The sequence below is a fragment of the Engystomops pustulosus genome, chromosome 9 (genome assembly GCF_040894005.1).
Source record: "Engystomops pustulosus chromosome 9, aEngPut4.maternal, whole genome shotgun sequence".
Taxonomy (NCBI): domain Eukaryota; kingdom Metazoa; phylum Chordata; class Amphibia; order Anura; family Leptodactylidae; genus Engystomops; species Engystomops pustulosus.
The window spans coordinates 111,529,632-111,548,678 of record NC_092419.1 but is presented as its reverse complement, the minus strand read 5'-3'; the positions used below and the strand labels follow the sequence as shown (position 1 = coordinate 111,548,678).

At 54.0% G+C, this 19,047-nt stretch overlaps 1 protein-coding gene across 2 annotated transcripts in view; it reads right to left on the bottom strand.

Annotated features, from left to right (window-relative positions):
* HMCN2 (hemicentin 2) overlaps positions 1–19,047 on the bottom strand; it is a 179,889-nt gene that overhangs the window by 74,111 nt on the left and 86,731 nt on the right. For both annotated transcript variants that reach the window (XM_072125758.1, XM_072125759.1), the window contains exons 11-15: positions 17,466–17,732; positions 17,224–17,365; positions 16,013–16,140; positions 15,818–15,931; positions 15,588–15,737 (exon numbers count right to left, since the gene is read on the bottom strand). In XM_072125758.1, the coding sequence (XP_071981859.1) occupies positions 15,588–15,737; positions 15,818–15,931; positions 16,013–16,140; positions 17,224–17,365; positions 17,466–17,732 (801 nt within the window). The remainder of the gene's footprint in view (positions 1–15,587; positions 15,738–15,817; positions 15,932–16,012; positions 16,141–17,223; positions 17,366–17,465; positions 17,733–19,047) is intronic.

Genomic DNA, 19,047 nt, shown 5'->3' with positions numbered 1-19,047 from the left:
TAGAGAGACAGCGAGGTCACATCTCCATAGAGAGACAGCGGGTCACATCTCCATAGAGAGACAGCGGGTCACATCTCCATAGAGAGACAGCGGGTCACATCTCCATAGAGAGACAGCGAGGTCACATCTCCATAGAGAGACAGCGGGTCACATCTCCATAGAGAGACAGCGGGTCACATCTCCATAGAGAGACAGCGGGTCACATCTCCATAGAGAGACAGCGGGTCACATCTCCATAGAGAGACAGCGGGTCACATCTCCATAGAGAGACAGCGGGTCACATCTCCATAGAGAGACAGCGAGTCACATCTCCATAGAGAGACAGCGGGTCACATCTCCATAGAGAGACAGCGGGTCACATCTCCATAGAGAGAAAGCGGGTCACATCTCCATAGAGAGACAGCGGGTCACATCTCCATAGAGAGACAGCGGGTAACATCTCCATAGAGAGACAGCGGGTCACATCTCCATAGAGAGACAGCGGGTCATATCTCCATAGAGAGACAGCGGGTCACATCTCCATAGAGAGACAGCGGGTCACATCTCCATAGAGAGACAGCGGGTCATAGAGAGACAGCGGGTCACATCTCCATAGAGAGACAGCGGGTAACATCTCCATAGAGAGACAGCGGGTCACATCTCCATAGAGAGACAGCGGGTCACATCTCCATAGAGAGACAGCGGGTCATATCTCCATAGAGAGACAGCGGGTCACATCTCCATAGAGAGACAGCGGGTCATAGAGAGACAGCGGGTCACATCTCCATAGAGAGACAGCGGGTCACATCTCCATAGAGAGACAGCGGGTCACATCTCCATAGAGAGACAGCGGGTCACATCTCCATAGAGAGACAGCGGGTCACATCTCCATAGAGAGACAGCGGGTCACATCTCCATAGAGAGACAGCGGGTAACATCTCCATAGAGAGACAGCGGGTCACATCTCCATAGAGAGACAGCGGGTAACATCTCCATAGAGAGACAGCGGGTCACATCTCCATAGAGAGACAGCGGGTAACATCTCCATAGAGAGACAGCGGGTCACATCTCCATAGAGAGACAGCGGGTCACATCTCCATAGAGAGACAGCGGGTCACATCTCCATAGAGAGACAGCGGGTCACATCTCCATAGAGAGACAGCGGGTCACATCTCCATAGAGAGACAGCGGGTCACATCTCCATAGAGAGACAGCGGGTCATAGAGAGACAGCGGGTCACATCTCCATAGAGAGACAGCGGGTCACATCTCCATAGAGAGACAGCGGGTCATAGAGAGACAGCGGGTCACATCTCCATAGAGAGACAGCGGGTCACATCTCCATAGAGAGACAGCGGGTCACATCTCCATAGAGAGACAGCGGGTCACATCTCCATAGAGAGACAGCGGGTCACATCTCCATAGAGAGACAGCGGGTCATAGAGAGACAGCGGGTCACATCTCCATAGAGAGACAGCGGGTCACATCTCCATAGAGAGACAGCGGGTCACATCTCCATAGAGAGACAGCGGGTCATATCTCCATAGAGAGACAGCGGGTCACATCTCCATAGAGAGACAGCGGGTCATAGAGAGACAGCGGGTCACATCTCCATAGAGAGACAGCGGGTCATAGAGAGACAGCGGGTCACATCTCCATAGAGAGACAGCGGGTCACATCTCCATAGAGAGACAGCGGGTCACATCTCCATAGAGAGACAGCGGGTCATATCTCCATAGAGAGACAGCGGGTCACATCTCCATAGAGAGACAGCGGGTCATAGAGAGACAGCGAGGTCACATCTCCATAGAGAGACAGCGGGTCACATCTCCATAGAGAGACAGCGGGTCACATCTCCATAGAGAGACAGCGGGTCACATCTCCATAGAGAGACAGCGAGGTCACATCTCCATAGAGAGACAGCGGGTCACATCTCCATAGAGAGACAGCGGGTCACATCTCCATAGAGAGACAGCGGGTCACATCTCCATAGAGAGACAGCGGGTCACATCTCCATAGAGAGACAGCGGGTCACATCTCCATAGAGAGACAGCGGGTCACATCTCCATAGAGAGACAGCGAGTCACATCTCCATAGAGAGACAGCGGGTCACATCTCCATAGAGAGACAGCGGGTCACATCTCCATAGAGAGAAAGCGGGTCACATCTCCATAGAGAGACAGCGGGTCACATCTCCATAGAGAGACAGCGGGTAACATCTCCATAGAGAGACAGCGGGTCACATCTCCATAGAGAGACAGCGGGTCATATCTCCATAGAGAGACAGCGGGTCACATCTCCATAGAGAGACAGCGGGTCACATCTCCATAGAGAGACAGCGGGTCATAGAGAGACAGCGGGTCACATCTCCATAGAGAGACAGCGGGTAACATCTCCATAGAGAGACAGCGGGTCACATCTCCATAGAGAGACAGCGGGTCACATCTCCATAGAGAGACAGCGGGTCATATCTCCATAGAGAGACAGCGGGTCACATCTCCATAGAGAGACAGCGGGTCATAGAGAGACAGCGGGTCACATCTCCATAGAGAGACAGCGGGTCACATCTCCATAGAGAGACAGCGGGTCACATCTCCATAGAGAGACAGCGGGTCACATCTCCATAGAGAGACAGCGGGTCATAGAGAGACAGCGGGTAACATCTCCATAGAGAGACAGCGGGTCACATCTCCATAGAGAGACAGCGGGTCATATCTCCATAGAGAGACAGCGAGGTCACATCTCCATAGAGAGACAGCGGGTCACATCTCCATAGAGAGACAGCGGGTCACATCTCCATAGAGAGACAGCGGGTCATAGAGAGACAGCGGGTCACATCTCCATAGAGAGACAGCGGGTCATAGAGAGACAGCGGGTCATAGAGAGACAGCGGGTCATAGAGAGACAGCGGGTCACATCTCCATAGAGAGACAGCGGGTCACATCTCCATAGAGAGACAGCGGGTCACATCTCCATAGAGAGACAGCGGGTAACATCTCCATAGAGAGACAGCGGGTCACATCTCCATAGAGAGACAGCGGGTAACATCTCCATAGAGAGACAGCGGGTCACATCTCCATAGAGAGACAGCGGGTCACATCTCCATAGAGAGACAGCGGGTCACATCTCCATAGAGAGACAGCGGGTCACATCTCCATAGAGAGACAGCGGGTCACATCTCCATAGAGAGACAGCGGGTCACATCTCCATAGAGAGACAGCGGGTCATAGAGAGACAGCGGGTCACATCTCCATAGAGAGACAGCGGGTCACATCTCCATAGAGAGACAGCGGGTCACATCTCCATAGAGAGACAGCGGGTCACATCTCCATAGAGAGACAGCGGGTCACATCTCCATAGAGAGACAGCGGGTCACATCTCCATAGAGAGACAGCAGGTCATAGAGAGACAGCGGGTCACATCTCCATAGAGAGACAGCGGGTCATAGAGAGACAGCGGGTCACATCTCCATAGAGAGACAGCGGGTCACATCTCCATAGAGAGACAGCGGGTCACATCTCCATAGAGAGACAGCGGGTCATATCTCCATAGAGAGACAGCGGGTCACATCTCCATAGAGAGACAGCGGGTCATAGAGAGACAGCGAGGTCACATCTCCATAGAGAGACAGCGGGTCACATCTCCATAGAGAGACAGCGGGTCACATCTCCATAGAGAGACAGCGGGTCACATCTCCATAGAGAGACAGCGGGTCACATCTCCATAGAGAGACAGCGGGTCACATCTCCATAGAGAGACAGCGGGTCACATCTCCATAGAGAGACAGCGGGTAACATCTCCATAGAGAGACAGCGGGTCACATCTCCATAGAGAGACAGCGGGTCACATCTCCATAGAGAGACAGCGGGTCACATCTCCATAGAGAGACAGCGGGTCACATCTCCATAGAGAGACAGCGGGTCACATCTCCATAGAGAGACAGCGGGTCACATCTCCATAGAGAGACAGCGGGTCACATCTCCATAGAGAGACAGCGGGTCATAGAGAGACAGCGGGTCACATCTCCATAGAGAGACAGCGGGTCACATCTCCATAGAGAGACAGCGGGTCACATCTCCATAGAGAGACAGCGGGTCATATCTCCATAGAGAGACAGCGGGTCACATCTCCATAGAGAGACAGCGGGTCATAGAGAGACAGCGGGTCACATCTCCATAGAGAGACAGCGGGTCATAGAGAGACAGCGGGTCACATCTCCATAGAGAGACAGCGGGTCACATCTCCATAGAGAGACAGCGGGTCACATCTCCATAGAGAGACAGCGGGTCATATCTCCATAGAGAGACAGCGGGTCACATCTCCATAGAGAGACAGCGGGTCATAGAGAGACAGCGAGGTCACATCTCCATAGAGAGACAGCGGGTCACATCTCCATAGAGAGACAGCGGGTCACATCTCCATAGAGAGACAGCGGGTCACATCTCCATAGAGAGACAGCGGGTCACATCTCCATAGAGAGACAGCGGGTCACATCTCCATAGAGAGACAGCGGGTCACATCTCCATAGAGAGACAGCGGGTAACATCTCCATAGAGAGACAGCGGGTCACATCTCCATAGAGAGACAGCGGGTCATATCTCCATAGAGAGACAGCGGGTCACATCTCCATAGAGAGACAGCGGGTCACATCTCCATAGAGAGACAGCGGGTCACATCTCCATAGAGAGACAGCGGGTCACATCTCCATAGAGAGACAGCGGGTCACATCTCCATAGAGAGACAGCGGGTCATATCTCCATAGAGAGACAGCGGGTCACATCTCCATAGAGAGACAGCGGGTCATAGAGAGACAGCGAGGTCACATCTCCATAGAGAGACAGCGGGTCACATCTCCATAGAGAGACAGCGGGTCACATCTCCATAGAGAGACAGCGGGTCACATCTCCATAGAGAGACAGCGGGTCACATCTCCATAGAGAGACAGCGGGTCACATCTCCATAGAGAGACAGCGGGTCACATCTCCATAGAGAGACAGCGGGTAACATCTCCATAGAGAGACAGCGGGTCACATCTCCATAGAGAGACAGCGGGTCATATCTCCATAGAGAGACAGCGGGTCACATCTCCATAGAGAGACAGCGGGTCACATCTCCATAGAGAGACAGCGGGTCACATCTCCATAGAGAGACAGCGGGTCACATCTCCATAGAGAGACAGCGAGGGGTTACAGGGCAGATACCCAATTATTGTGGAATTTTTATATATTACTCGAAGACCTAAAAATAATGCAAAACTGGATGTATAAAAGTACAAAATTCCAGCCTCGCCAGCAGGGGGCAGACAACTGTGGGTCACTAAATTGGGATTGTCTTCAGTTACAATGTAATGTATATAAGAGGAGGAATGTCTACATTGTATGATATGTAACTACATGCAGTGAGACCCAGGACTCGTGTCCTCTAGATAATTTGGAGCGGCGCTGGTACCAGAGGAGCCCATGTGGTGATGTCTGGCCATGGAGGGTTTCACAAAACTACCAGTTCTACAGCAGTCTAGGTCTGCAGGGATGACAGGAGGACATGGAACAACACGGATTGCAGATTCATTGTCCTTATTCAGGTTCATGGGGCAATTATCATGAGATAACAATGTATGAAGGGGTAAATAGGGGGTCATGTAGGGGGCTATGAGAGTCCTGATCCATGCGCCCCATTAGTGGGGAAGGTATACAGATTATCGTGGAAATGCCCCTTTAATAGCGACCACGATAAGATATCTGTAAGAGCGGCGTGGGAAGGATAAGCAGCGCCCCGGGGAAAACCATTTTACTGAACTTAATGACATTGTTGAAGCAGTTTAGTTTTTGTTCTGTACGGAGGGGACGGTAATGACTATGAGTGGTCTCTTCCTCATGTCTGGCTTCAAAGCTTCACTCCTCCCTCCCCCTATAACTGCCTGGGAAATGATCACATCGTAATCCGCTGCCCCATCATCTGCCCTGGGGGGCTGGGGCATAATACATGACATTACCCTTTAATTATTTTCAGAGAAATCTGATGTCAAAGAGTGAATTAAAGGGACGGCGCATTCACCGGACCAATACTGTGTGAGTCTAAGGATGTCAGACTGTAGGAAAATACAAGTCCGAACATGATGTGAGTTGTAGTCTGGATGACTGCTGGTGCTCGCCTGTCAATGACAGGACCGGTTCCTTTACATGTATTCTGTTTCTGACCACTAGAAGGCGTAACTGCACACATTACATGACCTCCAGACCACGGATATGTTACTGACCCTGTGTCAGGTCATCAGTATTATAAGCGATCCAACTCACCCATGTCACCTGCCCAACGTGATCTCACTTCTGTAATGTGACCAAATTCACGAATTTTTTCTGCTTTGCGCCAAATTCTGCCAGGATTTTGGCGCACGCGATCGGATTTTGGCGCAAATCCCGCCGGCTTTCATGCGACAGAACTCGGGGGCATGGGTGTCGGAAAAACTGACGGATTGGGAAAAACCGCAGAATTTAAAAAACTAATTGTGACGCAAAATGAATCACTTGCATGCACCGGGAATGGGTTGGTGAACTCCAGCGGACCTCGGTGGACTTCAGCCCAGCAGCGACACCTAGTGGACATCGGGCGCACGACCTTAGTGAATCGCCGGAAGACCCGAATCCTCGTCGGAGAATGCGCCGCTGGATCGCGACAGGACCGGGTAAGTAAATGACCCCCAATGTGTCCACTATCATGTGCAAGTACATCCTGACCGATGCAAATCATCCACTGTAATCTGACCAATGCAAATCATCCACTGTAATCTGACCAATGCAAATCATCCACTGTAATCTGACCAATGCAAATCATCCACTGTAATCTGACCAATGCAAATCATCCACTGTAATCTGACCAATGCAAATCATCCACTGTAATCTGACCAATGCAAATCATCCACTGTAATCTGTACTAATGCAAATCATCCACTGTAATCTGTACTAATGCAAATCATCCACTGTAATCTGACCAATGCAAATCATCCACTGTAATCTGACCAATGCAAATCATCCACTGTAATCTGTACTAATGCAAATCATCCACTGTAATCTGACCAATGCAAATCATCCACTGTAATCTGTACTAATGCAAATCATCCACTGTAATCTGACCATTACAGCTGCTGACAAGACCCCTCTATCAGATTTGATGTACCTGTTAGTACAAAGCAGTAAGTAGGAATTAGTGTTTAATATCCAAACCTCCAAGGGTCCTGTTAAATAATGGGGAGCCCATAGGAGGTCACTGTGACATTGGGAGGCAGGAGGCTGAGGTTACACTTGTGGGTCCCTATATGCAGCCGCAGTGATGGGACAGGGGTGACAGTGACGCTCTGCAGCTCTGTGAGCGGCTGAGAACATCTGGGTCATGACACAGCGACCAAGGAATTTCTGGAAGAAGGGAAACAGGAAAATGCACGGATAAAATGTGTAGAAGAGATTAGTGAGAACAAGACGCGGAGGACGGAGGAGACGAACCAGATTCTGCATCTCTGCCCTCGGGAATACAGAGCAGACACCCGGCAGCCTCTACAAGAAGCCGAAACCACAGGACAACATAATGTCATAGGACGGAGAGAAGGAAGGAGCCCACAATGTAACAATGTATTATACATCATCTGTATCCATGGTGACAGCATCAGGAGCGCAGCAAACCGGCCAACAGTTACACACAGCATGTACTTATACCAACAGCAGAATAGTGAGTGCAGCTCTGGAGTACAATACAGGATCCCTCAGGGATTGCCCAAGTCGGGATCTGGGGGTGGGTTTGAGTTTATTGAATTCTATCCGGATCCCCTTGAAGTTTTGGGACGTGACTTGGCGCTGCTTCCATGGAAAGCTGTGTGTGAGGGACAATCTGAAGTGTAGGAGCTCAGAGGAAAGGGGTTGTCCCCGGGAGGAGTGCGGTGGTCTGCTGGAGAGCATGGACCACTTCCTGCTTCAGTGCCCCTTTAACACAGAGGTGTACAACCGGGTGGGCGCTTCCATCCATTGGCCCGGGTTGGCCGGTCTCTCCTATGCGGAGTGGGCCTATGGAGCATTCAGAGGCCTGGGTGGCCGGGACCGCTGCATGTTATTCCTAGTTAGTCTAGTGGTCAGGTACCACACGTGGAACGCACGGTGCTTAGTATCGAACATTCTGGGTGACCTGGTGAAGGTGCGCTCTCTGGAGTATGAGAGGCTGGGCATGGGGAGGGCCTCTCTCCTTAGTGTCCTTTAGTCTGTCCTCTCCCTCCTGGTGAAGGTGCGCTCTCTGGAGTATGAGAGGCTGGGCACGGGGAGGGCCTCTCACCTTAGTGTCCCTTAGTCTGTCCTCTCCCTCCTGGTGAAGGTGCGCTCTCTGGAGTATGAGAGGCTGGGCACGGGGAGGGCCTCTCTCCTTAGTGTCCCTTAGTCTGTCCTCTCCTCCTGGTGAAGGTGCGCTCTCTGGAGTATGAGAGGCTGGGCACGGGGAGGGCCTCTCTCCTTAGTCTGTCCTCTCCCTCCTGGTGAAGGTGCGCTCTCTGGAGTATGAGAGGCCGGGCATGGGGAGGGCCTCTCTCTTTAGTGTCCCTTAGTCTGTCCTCTCCCCTCCTGGTGAAGGTGCGCTCTCTGGAGTATGAGAGGCTGGGCACGGGGAGGACCTCTCTCCTTAGTCTCCCTTAGTCTGTCCTCTCCCTCCTGGTGAAGGTGCGCTCTCTGGAGTATGAGAGGCTGGGCACGGGGAGGACCTCTCTCCTTAGTGTCCCTTAGTCTGTCCTCTCCCTCCTGGTGAAGGTGCGCTCTCTGGAGTATGAGAGGCTGGGCACAGGGAGGGCCTCTCTCCTTAGTGTCCCTTAGTCTGTCCTCTCCCTCCTGGTGAAGGTGCGCTCTCTGGAGTATGAGGGGCTGGGCACGGGGAGGGCCTCTCTCCTTAGTGTCCCTTAGTCTGTCCTCTCCTCCTGGTGAAGGTGCGCTCTCTGGAGTATGAGAGGCTGGGCACGGGGAGGGCCTCTCTCCTTAGTGTCCCTTAGTCTGTCCTCTCCCCTCCTGGTGAAGGTGCGCTCTCTGGAGTATGAGAGGCTGGGCACGGGGAGGACCTCTCTCCTTAGTGTCCCTTAGTCTGTCCTCTCCCTCCTGGTGAAGGTGCGCTCTCTGGAGTATGAGGGGCTGGGCACGGGGAGGGCCTCTCTCCTTAGTGTCCCTTAGTCTGTCCTCTCCCTCCTGGTGAAGGTGCGCTCTCTGGAGTATGAGAGGCTGGGCAAGGGGAGGGCCTCTCTCCTTAGTGTCCGTTAGTCTGTCCTCTCCCTCCTGGTGAAGGTGCGCTCTCTGGAGTATGAGAGGCTGGGCACGGGGAGGACCTCTCTCCTTAGTGTCCCTTAGTCTGTCCTCTCCCCCCTGGTGAAGGTGCGCTCTCTGGTGTATGAGAGGCTGGGCACGGGGAGGGCCTCTCACCTTAGTGTCCCTTAGTCTGTCCTCTCCCTCCTGGTGAAGGTGCACTCTCTGGAGTATGAGAGGCTGGGCACGGGGAGGACCTCTCTCCTTAGTGTCCCTTAGTCTGTCCTCTCCCTCCTGGTGAAGGTGCGCTCTCTGGAGTATGAAGGGCTGGGCACGGGGAGGGCCTCTCTCCTTAGTGTCCCTTAGTCTGTCCTCTCCTCCTGGTGAAGGTGCGCTCTCTGGAGTATGAGAGGCTGGGCACGGGGAGGGCCTCTCTCCTTAGTGCCCCTTAGTCTGTCCTCTCCTCCTGGTGAAGGTGCGCTCTCTGGAGTATGAGAGGCTGGGCACGGGGAGGGCCTCTCACCTTAGTGTCCCTTAGTCCGTCCTCTCCCTCCTGGTAAAGGTGCGCTCTCTGGAGTATGAGAGGCTGGGCACGGGGAAGACCTCTCTCCTAAGTGTCCCTTAGTCTGTCCTCTCCCTCCTGGTGAAGGTGCGCTCTCTGGAGTATGAGTGGCTGGGCACGGGGAGGGCCTCTCTCCTTAGTGCCCCTTAGTCTGTCCTCTCCCCTCCTGGTGAAGGTGCGCTCTCTGGAGTATGAGAGGCTGGGCACGGGGAGGATCTCTCTCCTTAGTGTCCCTTAGTCTGTCCTCTCCCCCCTGGTGAAGGTGCGCTCTCTGGAGTATGAGAGGCTGGGCACGGGGAGGGCCTCTCACCTTAGTGTCCCTTAGTCTGTCCTCTCCCTCCTGGTGAAGGTGCACTCTCTGGAGTATGAGAGGCTGGGCACGGGGAGGGCCTCTCTCCTTAGTGTCCCTTAGTCTGTCATCTCCTCTCCTGGTGAAGGTGCACTCTATGGAGTATGAGAGGCTGGGCACGGGGAGGACCTCTCTCCTTAGTGTCCCTTAGTCTGTCCTCTCCCTCCTGGTGAAGGTGCGCTCTCTGGAGTATGAGGGGCTGGGCACGGGGAGGGCCTCTCTCCTTAGTGTCCCTTAGTCTGTCCTCTCCTCCTGGTGAAGGTGCGCTCTCTGGAGTATGAGAGGCTGGGCACGGGGAGGGCCTCTCTCCTTAGTGTCCCTTAGTCTGTCCTCTCCCCTCCTGGTGAAGGTGCGCTCTCTGGAGTATGAGAGGCTGGGCACAGGGAGGACCTCTCTCCTTAGTGTCCCTTAGTCTGTCCTCTCCCTCCTGGTGAAGGTGCGTTCTCTGGAGTATGAGGGGCTGGGCACGGGGAGGGCCTCTCTCCTTAGTGTCCCTTAGTCTGTCCTCTCCTCCGGGTGAAGGTGCGCTCTCTGGAGTATGAGAGGCTGGGCACGGGGAGGGCCTCTCTCCTTAGTGTCCCTTAGTCTGTCCTCTCCCCTCCTGGTGAAGGTGCGCTCTCTGGAGTATGAGAGGCTGGGCACGGGAAGGACCTCTCTCCTTAGTGTCCCTTAGTCTGTCCTCTCCCCCCTGGTGAAGGTGCGCTCTCTGGAGTATGAGAGGCTGGGCACGGGGAGGGCCTCTCTCCTTAGTGTCCCTTAGTCTGTCCTCTCCCCCCTGGTGAAGGTGCGCTCTCTGGAGTATGAGAGGCTGGGCACGGGGAGGGCCTCTCACCTTAGTGTCCCTTAGTCTGTCCTCTCCCTCCTAGTGAAGGTGCGCTCTCTGGAGTATGAGAGGCTGGGCACGGGGAGGGCCTCTCTCCTTAGTGTCCCTTAGTCTGTCCTCTCCCCCCTGGTGAAGGTGCGCTCTCTGGAGTATGAGAGGCTGGGCACGGGGAGGGCCTCTCACCTTAGTGTCCCTTAGTCTGTCCTCTCCCTCCTGGTGAAGGTGCACTCTCTGGAGTATGAGAGGCTGGGCACGGGGAGGGCCTCTCTCCTTAGTGTCCCTTAGTCTGTCCTCTCCCTCCTGGTGAAGGTGCGCTCTCTGGAGTATGAGGGGCTGGGCACGGGGAGGGCCTCTCTCCTTAGTGTCCCTTAGTCTGTCCTCTCCTCCTGGTGAAGGTGCGCTCTCTGGAGTATGAGAGGCTGGGCACGGGGAGGGCCTCTCTCCTTAGTGTCCCTTAGTCTGTCCTCTCCCCCCTGGTGAAGGTGCGCTCTCTGGAGTATGAGAGGCTGGGCACGGGGAGGGCCTCTCTCCTTAGTGTCCCTTAGTCTGTCCTCTCCCCCTGGTGAAGGTGCACTCTCTGGAGTATGAGAGGCTGGGCACGGGGAGGACCTCTCTCCTTAGTGTCCCTTAGTCTGTCCTCTCCCTCCTGGTGAAGGTGCGCTCTCTGGAGTATGAGAGGCTGGGCACGGGGAGGGCCTCTCTCCTTAGTGTCCCTTAGTCTGTTCTCTCCCTCCTGGTGAAGGTGCGCTCTCTGGAGTATGAGAGGCTGGGCACGGGGAGGGCCTCTCTCCTTAGTGTCCCTTAGTCTGTCCTCTCCTCCTGGTGAAGGTGCGCTCTCTGGAGTATGAGAGGCTGGGCACGGGGAGGGCCTCTCTCCTTAGTGTCCCTTAGTCTGTCCTCTCCCCTCCTGGTGAAGGTGCGCTCTCTGGAGTATGAGAGGCTGGGCACGGGGAGGGCCTCTCTCCTTAGTGTCCCTTACTCTGTCCTCTCCCCCCTGGTGAAGGTGCGCTCTCTGGAGTATGAGAGGCTGGGCACGGGGAGGGCCTCTCACCTTAGTGTCCCTTAGTCTGTCCTCTCCCTCCTAGTGAAGGTGCGCTCTCTGGAGTATGAGAGGCTGGGCACGGGGAGGGCCTCTCTCCTTAGTGTCCCTTAGTCTGTCCTCTCCCCCCTGGTGAAGGTGCGCTCTCTGGAGTATGAGAGGCTGGGCACGGGGAGGGCCTCTCACCTTAGTGTCCCTTAGTCTGTCCTCTCCCTCCTGGTGAAGGTGCACTCTCTGGAGTATGAGAGGCTGGGCACGGGGAGGGCCTCTCTCCTTAGTGTCCCTTAGTCTGTCCTCTCCCTCCTGGTGAAGGTGCGCTCTCTGGAGTATGAGAGGCTGGGCACGGGGAGGGCCTCTCTCCTTAGTGTCCCTTAGTCTGTTCTCTCCCTCCTGGTGAAGGTGCGCTCTCTGGAGTATGAGAGGCTGGGCACGGGGAGGGCCTCTCTCCTTAGTGTCCCTTAGTCTGTCCTCTCCTCCTGGTGAAGGTGCGCTCTCTGGAGTATGAGAGGCTGGGCACGGGGAGGGCCTCTCTCCTTAGTGTCCCTTAGTCTGTCCTCTCCCCTCCTGGTGAAGGTGCGCTCTCTGGAGTATGAGAGGCTGGGCACGGGGAGGGCCTCTCTCCTTAGTGTCCCTTACTCTGTCCTCTCCCCCCTGGTGAAGGTGCGCTCTCTGGAGTATGAGAGGCTGGGCACGGGGAGGGCCTCTCACCTTAGTGTCCCTTAGTCTGTCCTCTCCCTCCTAGTGAAGGTGCGCTCTCTGGAGTATGAGAGGCTGGGCACGGGGAGGGCCTCTCTCCTTAGTGTCCCTTAGTCTGTCCTCTCCCCCCTGGTGAAGGTGCGCTCTCTGGAGTATGAGAGGCTGGGCACGGGGAGGGCCTCTCACCTTAGTGTCCCTTAGTCTGTCCTCTCCCTCCTGGTGAAGGTGCACTCTCTGGAGTATGAGAGGCTGGGCACGGGGAGGGCCTCTCTCCTTAGTGTCCCTTAGTCTGTCCTCTCCCTCCTGGTGAAGGTGCGCTCTCTGGAGTATGAGGGGCTGGGCACGGGGAGGGCCTCTCTCCTTAGTGTCCCTTAGTCTGTCCTCTCCTCCTGGTGAAGGTGCGCTCTCTGGAGTATGAGAGGCTGGGCACGGGGAGGGCCTCTCTCCTTAGTGTCCCTTAGTCTGTCCTCTCCCCCCTGGTGAAGGTGCGCTCTCTGGAGTATGAGAGGCTGGGCACGGGGAGGGCCTCTCTCCTTAGTGTCCCTTAGTCTGTCCTCTCCCCCTGGTGAAGGTGCACTCTCTGGAGTATGAGAGGCTGGGCACGGGGAGGACCTCTCTCCTTAGTGTCCCTTAGTCTGTCCTCTCCCTCCTGGTGAAGGTGCGCTCTCTGGAGTATGAGAGGCTGGGCACGGGGAGGGCCTCTCTCCTTAGTGTCCCTTAGTCTGTTCTCTCCCTCCTGGTGAAGGTGCGCTCTCTGGAGTATGAGAGGCTGGGCACGGGGAGGGCCTCTCTCCTTAGTGTCCCTTAGTCTGTCCTCTCCTCCTGGTGAAGGTGCGCTCTCTGGAGTATGAGAGGCTGGGCACGGGGAGGGCCTCTCTCCTTAGTGTCCCTTAGTCTGTCCTCTCCCCTCCTGGTGAAGGTGCGCTCTCTGGAGTATGAGAGGCTGGGCACGGGGAGGGCCTCTCTCCTTAGTGTCCCTTACTCTGTCCTCTCCCCCCTGGTGAAGGTGCGCTCTCTGGAGTATGAGAGGCTGGGCACGGGGAGGGCCTCTCTCCTTAGTGTCCCTTAGTCTGTCCTCTCCCCCCTGGTGAAGGTGCGCTCTCTGCAGTATGAGAGGCTGGGCACGGGGAGGGCTTCTCTCCTTAGTGTCCCTTAGTCTTTCCTTTCCCCCTGGTGAAGGTGCGCTCTCTGGAGCATGAGGGGCTGGGCACGGGGAGGGCCTCTCTCCTTAGTGTCCCTTAGTCTTTCCTTTCCCCCTGGTGAAGGTGCGCTCTCTGGAGTATGAGAGGCTGGGCACGGGGAGGGCCTCTCTCCTTAGTGTCCCTTAGTCTGTCCTCTCCCCCCTGGTGAAGGCGCACTCTCTGGAGTATGAGGGGCTGGGCACGGGGAGGACCTCTCTCCTTAGTGTCCCTTAGTCTGTCCTCTCCCTCCTGGTGAAGATGCGGTCTCTGGAGTATGAAAGGCTGGGCACGGGGAGGACCTCTCTCCTTAGTGTCCCTTAGTCTGTCCTCTCCCTCCTGGTGAAGATGCGGTCTCTGGAGTATGAAGGGCTGGGCACGGGGAGGGCCTCTCTCCTTAGTGTCCCTTAGTCTGTCCTCTCCCTCCTGGTGAAGATGCGGTCTCTGGAGTATGAAAGGCTGGGCATGGCGCTGTATACTGGAGGCTATAGATGTGTCCTCAGCCTGTGAATAGTCGCGGCCTCTTCCCCACGGAGTATACAGCACTAGCCCCCATCCCCAGCTTCTTCCCCCGGAGTATACAGCACTTGCCCCCCATCCCCAGCATGGCGCTGTATACTGGAGGCTATAGATGTGTCCTCGGCCTGTGAATAGTCGCGGCCTCTTCCCCCGGAGTATATAGCACTCGCCCCCCATCCCCAGCATGGCGCTGTATACTGGAGGCTATAGATGTGTCCTCAGCCTGTGAATAGTCCCGGCCTCTTCCCCCGGAGTATACAGCACTCGCCCCCAATCCCCAGCCTCTTCCCCCAGAGTATACAGCACTCGCCCCCTATCCCCAGCATGGCGCTGTATACTGGAGGCTATAGATGTGTCCTCGGCCTGTGAATAGTCGCGGCCTCTTCCCCCGGAGTATACAGCACGGCCTCCTCCCCCGGGCCATGTTCTTCCTCTTTCATCCTGCTATTACACATCTGAAGCATTTTGCAGCTGTTCCTCATGGACCATTACACATGGAGGAGAGGTGCGGGGTGACACATCACTAGACGGATCGCAGCCCCCGAGCCAGCACCACAGGGGTCATACAACACGTAACCAGCAAATACAGCACAAAACCCGCTCACACCCAGAGATGATCCGCTACTTCCTGCTGTCTTCATGGATAATAAGATGCTTGCTGTCAGTGAATGGAAGCGTGTCTGGTATCTATGTATGTACCTTGTAGTTAGCGATACAAATCTTTCTCAGTCCAGATAGTTTGCTACATTCTATCAGTCTGGAGTTACGAGTTCTTGCGTGTGATCTGGGTGCGGACGGGATTGGTTCTTCCTAATGATTAGAGGGACGGGTTGGGTTCTCCTTGTGCTGCCGTATCCTGATGGAGCAGTACATGGGGAGTGATCCCTACTATTCAGCCTGTTCTCCCCTATCCTGTGTATTGGTCCCTGAAACAGGTCACTGCATGGTCCGTGATTCAAGGACTGACCACTGTCTTCTGCAAGAGCCCTAAGTACGTGCAGTAAGTGTCGGCACCAGATGTGTTTATATGGTACACATTGGATTTACCGTTATAATACACTGCAACAAAGCTTCAGGGGTGTGAACGGGATAGATTAAAAATGGCTTCTTAGAACCTTATTTACATATTGTGCATTACTGAAAATAACATGTTTAGGTGATTTTTTGGGGAATAATTGTCACCTACTTCCAACTTCCACTTGAATAAAATCTGATGCTGATCCTGCCTCATTGGAGGCGACGCAGGCGTACTCCCCCGCATCCTCGGCTGTCACCTCCTGGAGGGTCAACGTTTCACCGTATGATCCACTGACTGGGCCCCTAACTTCCTTGTCACCTATGGGTGCACCAGAATAATGGCGTTATTAGGGATAGCACAGATGCCGGCGCAGTCGTGTCAGGACAAGCAGTGCTCACCTTTGTACCATGCGAGCAGCGGCTGCGGCAGACCTTCCGTCCTACACTCCAGCACCGCGTCCTCCCCTGTAGCTACTTGGATGGTGGATTTTACTGCACTTGTTTTTGGCCGTTCTGCCGAGTGGACAGGAAATGGTTAATGACGCTTCTCACACAATAATCCCTGCTCGAGATGATGAGATGTGAAACACTTACCGGTGTACAGCAAGGTTAATGACTGCTCATCTGTTCCTAAGCCATTAGACGCCACACAGCTGTAATTCCCAGAATCCTCCTGGCTCGGCTCCTTAATCAGCAGGATGTTGCCGTTAATGATCGTATGTCTATTTTCAGAGATAAGATAATGATCAAAATAATATTTTCTGCAGCAGATCACATGAGATATCTGTATTATTATACAGCTCACTCACGCATGCGCCCAACAACGGGACATGTGGCATCACCCTTAGGGCAAATTCCCACAAACTTGTGCCCGCTGCGCCAAAGCACGGTGGCTGCATGTCTGCGCATGGGAGAGGAGGAGGGGGTGAGCGCTGCATAGAGATATACGTCCCTCTCCATAGAGATATATGGCGCACGACATGTCCTATCTTTGCCCCGGGTACGGAACCATGCCGTGCGCCCATTGCCAGCCTACGGGGGACGTATATACGGCGGCCGTATATACACCCCCCAATGGTCGTGTGAATTCACCCTTAGGCTACATTCACATGGCCGCTGTATATACACCCCCCATTGGCTGGCAATGGGCGCCATGTTTCTCTATGGAGAGGGACGCTCACCCCCTCCTCCTCTCCTGCGCGCCAACATGTGCCTGCCGTGCTACTGTACGGCGGGCACACATGTGTGATTCGCCCTTAGTCTGAGTTTGTGCCACACTTATTACTGACGTGCGCCACAATTCTGCAGCATGAACAAAGTGCACCAAAAATACCTGGTGCCCACTTCTAGAGCAGCGCAGGGGCCGCCACATTCATAAAGACCCATTGCACACAGTACTGGTTTTGATAAATGTGGGCCATTGTTTAAAACATATTTCCACAACGATTTTGTTGCAATGTGTTGGCGCAGTCCTATGCTTTATGAGCTGAAAAGCCATCAGGACAATCTTGGACAATCCCTATGAACATCAAAACCCAAAATACTTCTGCAGGGATAACCATGTAACTCTCCATCAGCTATCTGGACCCCCATGTACATGCACTCTCAGCTTGTATCAGGAGAGTCTTTAAGCTGCTTTCCAGCTATCTCAGCTGGACTCCCTTCAGAACACAAGGTCCGGGTACAATGTTGCAGTTGGAGGCATGAGGCTCCTTGTACCTCAGTGTAATACGCATGTCTGCTCTTGATCTCATTCTGGACATGTTATGAGACATCACTTTCTGCTACAGTTCCGTAATACATACTTGCTGTCGTTTTCCAGGAAGTTTTCCCCATGTTTCCACACTATTTGGGGTTCCGGATACCCAGAAACGTCACAGCGAATCCGGACTTCTCCTCCGTGAGACAAGTGAGTGGAACTTGATTCAATCTGTATACGTGGAGGCTCTAGAAGACAAGAGGGACACCTTAGGCACATAAATTTGTTGTCTATAGCAATGGCAGCCAGATAATCACCTAACACGAGATTGTACAGACAGATGGTTACCTTGAACAGAAAGCCAGACGCTGGCAGTGGTGGATCCATGGCTGTTCCTGGCCGTGCACTGGTACTGTCCCGCATCACTGGGCTGCACGTTCTGAATCTGCAGGGATGAGTCCGGAAGGATCCATAGCCGCCCATCTTTCAGGGCTTTCCCATTGTGCTGCCAGGTGAGGTTATAGCGAACATCCCCAATAACGTGACAAGAGAGCACTGCCAGGTCACCCAGCGATGCTGTGACGTTAGGGTGGAGCGAGATCGTGGGAGGAGGATCTGGGAAGGAGAATTTATCGGATACATTGAAACATGAGCAAAATGATAGATCCAAGTAACAGAACCGACAGATGCAGATCCAACAGACAGAACCGACAGATACAGATTTAACAGACAGATCCAAGCACCAGAACCGACAGATGCAGATCCAACAGACAAATCCGACAGATGCAGATCCAACACAGACCCAAACAACAGAACCGACAGATGCAGATCCAAGAGACAGATCCAAAAAACAGAACCGACAGATGCAGATCCAACACAGACCCAAACAACAGAACCGACAGATGCAGATCCAACAGACAGATCCAAGCAACAAAACCGACACATGCAGATCCAACAGACAGAACCGACACATGCAGATCCAACAGACAGAACCGACAAATGCAGATCCAACAGACAGATCCAAGCAACAAAACCGACACATGCAGATCTAACAGACAGAACCGACACATGCAGATCTAACAGACAGAACCGACACATGCAGATCCAACAGACAGAACCGACACATGCAGATCCAACAGACAGAACCGACACATGCAGATCCAACAGACAGAACCGACACATGCAGATCCAACAGACAGAACCGACACATGCAGATCCAACAGACAGAACCGACACATGCAGATCCAACAGACAGAACCGACACATGCAGATCCAACAGACAGAACCGACACATGCAGATCCAACAGACAGAACCGACACATGCAGATCTAACAGACAGAACCGACACATGCAGATCCAACAGACAGAACCGACACATGCAGATCCAACAGACAGAACCGACACATGCAGATCCAACAGACAGAACCGACACATGCAGATCTCACAGACAGAACCGACACATGCAGATCCAACAGACAGAACCGACACATGCAGATCCAACAGACAGAACCGACACATGCAGATCTAACAGACAGAACCGACACATGCAGATCCAACAGACAGAACCGACACATGCAGATCCAACAGACAGAACCGACACATGCAGATCCAACAGACAGAACCGACACATGCAGATCCAACAGACAGAACCGACACATGCAGATCCAACAGACAGAACCGACACATGCAGATCCAACAGACAGAACCGACACATGCAGATCCAACAGACAGAACCGACACATGCAGATCCAACAGACAGAACCGACACATGCAGATCCAACAGACAGAACCGACAAATGCAGATCCAACAGACAGATCCAAGCAACAGAACTGACAGATGCAGATCCAACAGACAGATCCAATAATGCACATTTACAGCTAATATCCTAATAACAGAGCGGCCCCATCCTCATTCCCATATACTATTCTG